The sequence below is a fragment of the Arachis ipaensis genome, chromosome B09, assembly GCF_000816755.2.
Source record: "Arachis ipaensis cultivar K30076 chromosome B09, Araip1.1, whole genome shotgun sequence".
Classification (NCBI taxonomy): domain Eukaryota; kingdom Viridiplantae; phylum Streptophyta; class Magnoliopsida; order Fabales; family Fabaceae; genus Arachis; species Arachis ipaensis.
In genome coordinates, this window is record NC_029793.2 from 142,092,715 (window position 1) to 142,103,543 (window position 10,829).

General features: G+C 29.3%; 1 protein-coding gene across 1 annotated transcript; it reads left to right on the plus strand.

Annotated features, from left to right (window-relative positions):
- LOC107616202 (putative nuclease HARBI1) lies at nt 5,262–7,000 on the plus strand. The gene is made up of 3 exons (XM_016318193.2): nt 5,262–5,996; nt 6,086–6,311; nt 6,412–7,000. Exons 1-3 carry the CDS (start codon nt 5,697–5,699, stop codon nt 6,867–6,869), a joined length of 984 nt encoding a protein of 327 aa, XP_016173679.2. The 5' UTR covers nt 5,262–5,696; the 3' UTR covers nt 6,870–7,000.

Below are 10,829 nucleotides of genomic sequence, written 5' to 3' on the forward strand. Positions count from 1 at the left end.
ATTACTGATTTAATGATTTTTTTTATATTCACGTCATAATAAAAAAACAACGCAAATACACATAATAGAAAGATGTGCTCAGGTAGATAATGTCTAATTTTTGTGGAACACACCATGTAATATTATAAATAAATAAATAACGAAAACATAATGATACAAAAAATTAAATAGAGTTTTAAAAGGATGAATAACTTAATTGGCTCATAAGAACACACGTAATCGAGCTTCTAGTGACTTTTCTTGCTTTGTTTCTGTTGAATATAGTAGTAATAGAGTTAATGAGATAACTTGAGCAGCAAGAAAGTCAAGATCCATATAGTTATAATTCTGTTTTTTGGTAATATTTAAAAAAAATATTATTTAATAATAAAATTATTATTTTAATTTTAATCGTATTTTTTAAAATATTATAATTATAGTATTATTATCATAATATAGTTATACTAAAATGATCCTGTATAATATGTTACATTTTTTTGCTACATTTTTTTTTTACTGCTACACCCTCTCTGCATCATCTTTCATCATCAATCTTTATTCTCTTCATCCTTAATCTTTTGGTACCTAATAGTTTCATGCATTTATTATTAGGGTAATGCTTTTTCTCCACACAAGATTAAGACATATTTAATTTCATTTGATGTAGAATAAAATATATATATAATCTTAAAAGCATAATTTTGTCAATGGATGTATATATGCAAATATCCAAATTCAAACTTAATATGTGTATAATTATATTATTACAAACAAATGATGAAATCAACGAGGCTATTAGGAACCCACCCTTAATTAGCTTATTGGACTTGTTAGCACCACATGACAATGACTATCAGACTATTAAAAAAAATAAAGAAGAAGAAGAAAATAGTTGGCTCAGTAAATCAGAAGCTAGGCTAATTGTTACTATCATCACACGGCCATATTATTTATATATAAATTTTACACATATTTATTAGATAAGTGCCGATCAAGGTGTTTGCTTTTTTTACGCCAATTTACGTATAGTTCAATAAATTTTGTTTAAAAGAAAATTTTTTCACTTATGCGTCAATATAACACTACAACATTATCGGCAGATAGTTTCAATTGATTATTCAGATAGCGGCAGTTTTTCTATCGTCGCTAAGCATATAGCAACGGTTAATTGACCACTAAAAAATATGACGCAAGTAAATTCTTAATGGTGGTTTTATATGACAGTAGAAATAATCGTTGTTAAACTGTATTTTACGATAAAAAAATTTTGTGGCGATTAACGGCCGTTGTTATTGTCCAAAACTGATTGATGCCCATCTCGCAGCAGGTTAATTAACAGCCGCTATATATGTCTCGAATTTAGTAGTTTTTGTGGCGGTTTTAGAAAATCTGCCGCTAAACTTCTTATTTTCGTTTTCTATTTATTCCGTTTATTTGAATTTTCATTTCAAATCACAATTACCATTTTTCTATCTTTTAGTTTGAGAAGTTATATACTAATTTAACTGATTATGTATTCAATTATAATAAAAACATAATTCAAGTAAAAAACAAGGCTAGAATAATCTAAATTATATATATAACTGCCAAAAAAAAAGTTAATAGCAATTTGTCTTTAAAGTGCACTATTCATAAAGTAAACCAAAAAAATTAAATTGTTAAAAGATCTTTATCTATTTTGTTGCGTTCTCAAAAGATTTCAGTTCTGCAGCGACATCAGATGACAAAATATCTTCTTACTGTTGGATTATGTATCTCAACATATTCTTCGTGATCTGTCTCATTGTCTTCTCTTTTGCTATTTTTGCCTTTAGTTTTACTGTTGCTGCCTTCAATTCTGTAATCTCCTTCTGATACTCCTTAATTTGCACTCCAGAATCCGTTTGTTTTGTAGTATAACTCATAATTTCAGTTAGACATGGTCCAAAACCTATCCCCAAATTCCTCCTGAATGCTCATTTCCAAGGACTCGTGCAAACGAATCATTATGTGAAAATTCCTTCGAGGAACCATCTTGACTCTCGATATTCGCAATTACTTCCTACAGATATACTAGAATTGGGTTATTGTGATTTCAAAATTAGCAACATGAATAGAACAACAGGTGTAAATAATTATAACACAATACTTACTCCAACAACATGCGTATCATCATTCATATACGAGCCATCATTTTTTATGAACCATAGTCCATACCTCTCCTCTACCAATATGTCTTTGTTGTGCTTTCTCCTATAACCACATTAAATATTTTCACAATCATACATCTAAAAAATGAATATCACAAAATACGAAAAATATGTGAAAAATAATAGACACATAATTACTTCTTCATCCTTTTATCTTGCCAATATCTTGGAGCTCCCAATATGTGTATAAAGTTGCTTCAACTAATTTAAAGCATTTTGTCTACATTTTTTCTATAAATAAAGATACAATACAATTGAGCATGTAATAAATTTTACAACTTGTGACTCCTTAATAGTACCCTTATTTTTTTAAAGTTTAGAAACATAATGGACGGATATTTTGGGTTTTTAATGCTATCACAGTTAATTAATCATTTTATTCAGGTATTCACAATATTTAAAATTGTATGTTAAATAAAATACCAATTTAATATTAATTACTTTTGTAGACTCCTTCAAACGATATTGAAAGTACCATTTTTACTGCTGTCCATTTATTCGATTATTTCTAATGGTTTACACTTAACATTTTCTTCTAAATTCTTTCTCTCGTCATAAAACTTATAAAATAAGTTATTTCTTGTTTCCTTTCAGATTTTTTCTATCATTTGAATCTTACTCGCTTTATTTTTTTGTTCTCATCCTCCTCATACTGAAAGGTCTGGTATAAATTTCAGACATAATGTGATGAATATGAAGGTAACAAAAAATAAGGACATAAATATCATTTTAAATAACATAAAAAGCTACAAAAGTTAAGATTATACCTTAATTGTGTCGTATGCATGTTTCTTCATAGCAATGTCCATTGTCTTCCAACTTTTTTTATTAATAGAAAAATATTAAAAGTCAGCACCCAAACTCCCTAAAAATCCACTTAACAAACTAGTTACTTAACCGATCGATTATAACTCTATATTAAACTTCATTATGATCTATCTACCAGGAAAAAGTACTATAGTCTCTTTGACACTTATTTTTATCGTTTTTGTGATGCCATCCTCTAACAAATAAATAATAAGTTTTGTATTGTTGCCCAAAAATTAGTTTAAATTTAAAAAAAAATAGTATATAACATAATATTAGAGTTTCTATAACTTAAAAATTTAGAATTTGATTTATGCTGATTTTAAAAAACAAATTTAACATAAAATTAACAATAAAAAAATCCTATAAAAAATTCACATAAACTAAAAAAAAAATCTCTTATTTAAGGAGAGTGTTATAATACTATAATAACATTAACAATATGATACAAAACTCATTTCAAAAAATATATAGCATCATTAGTATGATGTTTTGTGGAGAAACTCCTATCAACAAAGATGGAGTCACCTGAAGCTTCAATAATATATCCCTCACTAGCAGGATTCTAGCTCTCACGCTGTGTTTATTTAGATGGAAATTAGGGGGAATTGAACATGAACGGAAAGAAAAAGAAAAGAAATCTAAAGTTTCACATGTTTGGAAATGAAAGAAAATGTAAAGGAAAAATACAACAGTAGCAAAAAGTGAAAGGGACCCACTAAAAATTTTTCTCTCCAACTAAGGTGAGAAAATGGAAAGAAAACTCGTTCCACTGCATCATTTCCAAACCCTACCCTCCTCTTTTTCTGAAGACTCTTCTTCAACCTGAGATTCAGCTGTGCATGCTACCCACTTCTAACACTATCAACCAGTGCAAGTGTTACTAACAGTCCATTCCTCCACCACTTCTCAATCATTCTGGTCACGACATCTTGCATCTATGGGTCAAATCTGGTAAGTTTTCTATGTTGCTCTTATTTCACCTTTCATTCTTTATTACATTCATAGATCTGTGGGTCTCAGGTTCAATTTTGCAGTATAGGAACAAAGATTACATTTTAGTTTGAATTATGAGTTTGTTAATTTTTATGCCTGTAAACTGTTTGATAAAATGCTCCAGTGAAAACATGCAAAGGTACTTATTTATAAGTTAATCAGAGTTGAAAAAATTAATGTGTGTATATACTATAGATAAGTTTTTTATGTTGCTCTTATTTCCCATTTGACGTTATATATTGATGGATCTGTGTTTGTGATTTAATTTTGCAATATATGGACAGAGATTATATTTTGGTTTGATTTATTACTTTGTTAATTTTTATGTATATAAACTGCTTGATCAAATGCTCCAATGAAAAAATGCTGATTCATACTTTGTTAACTTTTATGTCTATGAACTGTCTGATAAAATGCTCCAATCGAAATATAACTGCTAAAGTAAACTTGGTTTAGGTAAACTAATTGATTTCGTAGGACACACAGAAATTATTATTATTTCGGAGCTCAGTTATTAAAAACGATAGAAATTAACAACTTACCTTTCACCGCAAAGTAAACTTGTTCCACCGCACTTGTTCGCAAATTTGCTCTATAATCTACACTTTTATAATTATTCAGCTATTTTCTTTACTTGTACACAAAATTCATAACTAATTCTCACATGGATAGGTGTTGAAGTTGATTAAAATAATTTTTTAATCTAAAAAGGACAACTAAAAAAACGTTAAGCAATTTTAAAAGATTTGATTAAGTTAATTTATGATATAACATATAACAAATTAATTATTATCTTCATGTGAATAGTATTTATATTTAAAAAAAAAAATATCCTTTTTCGGGATGACTATCAAAGAGTCCATTACTTTATCTGTTTCAAGTTCAACAAATAACTTTGGAAAGTTGCAAGACACTTTGCATATGCCGTCTCTGTCCAAATTCAAGTTTAGCTTAGATTTTTCTGCTTGTTTTCCACTAAGATAAGATCTTCAATATGGTCTCTTGTTTAATACTTTTCTTCTAAAATACTGTTTTCTATATATCCATAAGTTTTTTTTTTATGTAAATTTATACCCAAAACCACATTAACACCTATTACTTGCTTTCATTTTCTGTGTTTTTTATTTTTTTATTTTTTCTTTCATATGTAGTTTATGTTTAAATTTTTTGAAAGGTATAAAAAATTGTTATCTTTTAATTGGTTGAGATTCTTTTACACTTAATTATATTCTTCAATTAGGAGGTCATATATATGAATACTAGTTATTTAACTGCATTGCTTATGTTTTACATATGATGCTATATTTTTTTTGTTTTTGTGGTGCTGTAAATCTACAATATGTACATTTGAAACTACAAAGTGCTTGTTAAATGGATAAGGCTGATCATGAAGAAAGTTTTTTGGTCCCCAATATGAAAGACATCTTTAATTGTGATTTCCCACTAAACCTTTCCTTTAAGTTCGGGGTCGATAATCAGGAAAATATGTTAACCCTTGAAAACCAAGAACATATATTAACAATTTTGAGGAAGGATTGGAAAAGACGACAGAAATTATGCACAATAATACTGATATATTACATTGTGCACATGTTATATTTATTGAGATTTATGTCTACGCGGGTTGACAAATCCATCTCCCATACATTGGTTGGGCGAGAACAAATTCGAGCTACTTTAATGCAATAGTTAAGAGAAACTCATAGGTGTCGTGACATCCTACGCATGGGCCCTGATGCATTTCTTCAATTGTGTGAGAAATTAAGAGCAACACGTCAAGTGAGGGATACAAAACATGTTATAGTAGAGGAGCAAGTTGCTAGGTTCTTGTATATAATAGCTCATAATGTGAAAACTAGAACCGTTTCTTTTTTCTACCACCGGTCTGGAGAAACTGTTAGCCGCCACTTCCATGCTGTGTTACGGGCAATTATTTTACTAGAAGATGAATTTCTTCGACAACCATCTGCATCCATTATTTCTCCGGCGATCCTTCACAATCATAGATTTTATCCTTATTTCAAGGTATAGACATGTACAATTACATGAATAAATAATTTTGATTGATATATACAATTTCATGTTACTTTATTAAATAATGGACTATTATTTAGGACTGTATTGGAGTTATAGATGGAACATACTTTCGTGTCAAAGTACCCATAGCGGATCAACCTAAATTTCGAGGGAGAAAAGACTGGCCGACACAGAATGTATTAGCTGCATGTGATTTTGATATGAAGTTCACTTATGTATTAACGGGTTGGAAAGGAATAGTATCTGACTCAAAAGTTCTTAAGAATGCATTATCGAGGGATGATAATCTTAAACTTCCACGAGGTTAGCATGTACATAAAACTATATTGTCTCATTAGTAGGTAAAGATTAGTAGTTTGTGTGTTTATACTAATTTAATCATTTTTAATGATGGATTTTGTAGGAAATTTTTACCTTGGAGATGCTGTATTTATGCTGAAGTATGGATTAATTACCCCATATCGAAGTGTAAGGTATCACTTAAAAGAGTATGCAAGACGTGGCCCAAAAAATGGAAAGGAATTATTTAATCTTCGTCATGCTTCATTGAGAAATGTTTTCGAAAGGTCATTTGGAGTTTTAAAGAAAAGATTTGCAATAATCACAAGTGGCACTGAACCACATTATGACTTTGAGACTATGACTGAAATTGTTCTAGCTTGTTGCATATTACATAACTTTTTAATGGGTGTAGATCCTGATCCACATCTCATAGCTCAAGTTGACCGAGAACTACAAGAAAATAATCCAGAAGAGGATGAAGTAGTTCGACATGAACAAGATGAAGACTATAGGCGGGGGGCCATGTTAAGGGATGAAATAGCTGCTCAAATGTGGGCTGACTATCAACTAGGGCTTTAATCACTCATTTACAAAATTTTGCAAATAATGTTATTAGTTGTATTATCTGTGCGCTGAGTTGATTTTATAACTATGATTTGTTATTATTGAATTCATGTTACCTCTTGAAGTGTTATCATATTCTGTTTGAGAAATTTGGTGTGCAATTATTGAATCACTCTGTCACATGTTGTACTTATGGAGTGTATTGAATCTTTATTTGTTGAATAATTGATAAGATAGTTTACAAAAATAGTTTGATTTAAGATTATAGATGTTATTTCTATCCACTTGTTTTGTAGATTGAGAAGTGTTAATGGCAAAGAGAGCATCATGCCAAGGTGAGGCCACTAGTCGGGATACCCTAAGATGGACCGACGAAATGGATACAACCTTCATTAATACTTTGATTGAAGAATGTCGCAAAAGTAATAGAGTGGATGGCACATTTACTACAATGGCATAGGACAACATACTTTCACTTTTGAGATCTATCTATGGTAACCACATCCGCAAAGAGAATCTTAAGAATAGACTCAAAGACTTTAAAGGATCATTTTGGAGTTTGTTATAATAATTTTCATGGGCTTAGTGGATTTTCCTGGAATCCAATTACAAAGATGTTTGAGGCTGAAGCTGAAGTTTGGAAAGAATTGATTAAGGTATACTTTATGCATTTACTCTCTTTTTTGGTATTAAATGTCAGTAGTAATTATTGAAGTAGTATCTCAATAATATATATTTACATATAAACACAATCATAGTAAATATTCTTCTATTTAATTTAGGCAAAATCAGAAGTAAAAAAATGGATGTGTACTCCAATCAAACACTATGATAAACTATTTGAGATATATGGTACAGACAGGGCAACAGAAAAACATGTTGAAAGTGCCAAAGAAAAAGTGAAGAGGTGGGAAAAGAATAAAGAAACAATTAACTTGAATGATGATGATAGTTTCTTAAATATGGAAGAGGAGTGGAACGAGGATCCAATTACTCCTCATGCTACTAGTTTTTCAATGGGTCATAGTCCTGAAATTGGTTTATCTAACCAATCAACTGGCTCTCAAGGAACATCATCAAGAGGTACTAAACGCAAAACAACCATGAGTGATAGATTAGAATCAGAAATGGAAACAATGAGTAAAGGCATTCAAGCATTGACTGACATGATGAAAGATGGGAATCATTTTTATGAGAGATCAATTAATATTGCTGAAAAGCAAGTATTAACAGCTGAAGAACAAGTGTAGGTAGCTAAGGAGCAAGTTCAAATTGCTAAACAACAAGTGCGAATAGCTGAAAATGGTCTTGTGATTCTTGAGCAAATTAGGCCTCGCATTTACTCTGAAAATGACGTGTGAACTGAGTTAGAGAATTTAGGTGTGATGCCAGAATTGCGCATGAGGTGTTACCACTTTTTATGCAGAGAAGATAGAACTAAGAGGGAATTTTTTGGTGTTCCGGCTGACGTACGTCTTGCCACATTATATAAATTGATGAAAGAAGCAGGTGCACTCTAGGAACAATAGTCCTAATAATGTGGCTAATATTTTGAGACTGGCACAAATATAACTTTAAGATCAAGATAGGTACAAGTATCTTCATATTTTGTGGGTAACATATCTATGACTTAATTAAGGCTTATAATAATAATACCTCATGTCTTTATATTTTGTGACTTTCATAACTATAACTATTGTTAACTATGCTATTAGTAATGAGTTAGTCAAAAAAGTCTATGCTATTAGTAATGACTTGATCAAAGAGGTCCCTGTATTAAGTTTGTTAGTTTCATATGTAATGACTTGATCGTGTAAGACTTTTTTTATGTGTATTTGTAAGTGTAATATAAGGCATAATATATTAATCAAATGATATAATGTGATTGGTTAGCCTCTTTAAAATCATGTACATATAATTATTGATTTAGATATTTCTTCTTCTTAAAATTATTTCCAGTTTATGTATTGAGATGAATAATAAACAAAAATAAAATTTATATTTTATCTAATAATAACATAACTATATAATATAGAGGATAATATTATCATTATATAACTTAATTTATTTTTTTTTCTATTTTTCTTTCCAAACAAACAACATAAATTATTTATCTTTCAATATATTTCTATCGTATTTTCCTTCCATCCAAACACACCTATAAAAATTAAATTTCACTTTAATTTCTTTTTTTTCTATTTTTCTTCACTCAATTTCTCTCCTTCCTATTTCTTTCTACCCCAAACAAAGTGTCAATGCAAACCAAGCTACAAAGTTTTTGCGATATTTTAACTTTTAATTTTAATATTATTATTAAACATGTGAAATTACAACTACACCCATGCAGTAAAAATCATATATATAGTGTTACCATGACATATGTATCTTTCTTTAATTGGATCTTCCTATATATATAGACTTGACTATATATGAATCATGTATAGTACTTTTTCCACAATTCAAAAACCTAATCATTTAAACTTGACATGCATGCCATCATATTTAGGAAACCTGCACGCCCTAGCTTCCAATGACCTTCCTTTATCCATATCAATCATATATATACATACAACATTTTCTGGGGAAGGTTTAATCCTAATTTAATTTAATTTAATTTTTGGGGTGTGTTGTGTTACACGTACGTTATGTGTTACAAAATTATATAATAATGAGCGAGCATGCCATTTCTATCTAGTACATCATATTAATAATTTTCTATCGACCATATATATTTTATAAATTATATTGTTGGCTACTATATTATTATTGTTATTGATTTTGAGAGCATGAATGGATAATGATAAGTGAAAGGGAAAAAATAATAAATTTAAAAGAAAAAAAAAATGGGACGCAGAAGGAGCAGGAACAGATATGCATCTTTTACCTAACATTATATAAAAATTAAATGTGTGTCACATTGTGACAACCCAATCTCATCATAATAAAAACTCAATTGTCATTTTGTTGCAGCATGATATATATAAATTAAAAAAAATTAAAAGCGCTGAAGAATGACGGATTTTGTTTTTGATATTGGAGTAGCAACAGTATTTTTTTAAAATGTGGATTGATGAGGTGTTATTTTCACCATTTAATTAGATAAATAAAAATTATATCGTTCGATTTGTGAGAAGTACAGAAATTGGACCGTCCGATTTGTGAGGATACAGAAATCGGACTGAGAAATTTGTAAAGTCAGACCGAAGAATTTGTGAAATCAGATCGAAGAATTTGTGAAAGAACAGAAATCAAACCGAGAGATTTCTGTTTAAAAAAATTAAAAAATTTAAAGTGTAAAAATCAGATTGGTAAAAGTATATTTTTTATCACTGAAGTTTAGTAAAAATTTCAAAAATATCCTTAAGTTTTATTTTGTTTCAATTTTGTCCTAAAAGTTTTCGATTTGCGTCAAATATACCCTTAACGGCTAAATTTTCAAAAAAATTAAGACCGATCTAATAATAATGCATAAAAACTATGCTTGATTTGCTTGTATTGAGGGTTGTTCTTATGAAATTGTTGTTGAATTGGTCTTAAATTTTTTGAAAAATTAGCCGTTTGGGGTATATTTGATGCAAATCGAAAATTTTTAGGACAAAATTAAAACAAAATAAAACTTAGGAGTATTTTTGAAACTTTTATCAAACTTCAGGGACAAAAAATATACTTTACCCAATCAGATTCTCTAATTTGTATATCTTTTATAATTTTAAAAAATACTAAAACTTACAATATTAAAGTATATCACCACTTTTACTTCCATATAAAAAAAAACGAAGAATGAAGGTGTATGTAGTGGTGGGGTAATAATATTGGAAGCATTTCAGGTGCTCCACTTTTACGATTGTGTCATGTATGATTCTGGTTGCAACCTTTCATTTTGTCCTGTAATGAGCATCAAAATGACAATTATACCCCTAAACTAAATAATAAAAAGACAATCAAGGACAATTTCAAAAATTTTGCAGCTTAGGT

What these genes read in the sequence shown, in the direction of transcription:
- LOC107616202 (XM_016318193.2), top strand. Translation starts at nt 5,697, where the DNA reads ATGGGCCCTGATGCATTTCTTCAATTGTGTGAGAAATTAAGAGCAACA. An exon ending in GATTTTATCCTTATTTCAAG is followed by an intron (nt 5,997 to 6,085) that starts GTATAGACATGT and finishes ACTATTATTTAG; the next exon opens with GACTGTATTGGAGTTATAGA. An exon ending in TAATCTTAAACTTCCACGAG is followed by an intron (nt 6,312 to 6,411) that starts GTTAGCATGTAC and finishes TGGATTTTGTAG; the next exon opens with GAAATTTTTACCTTGGAGAT.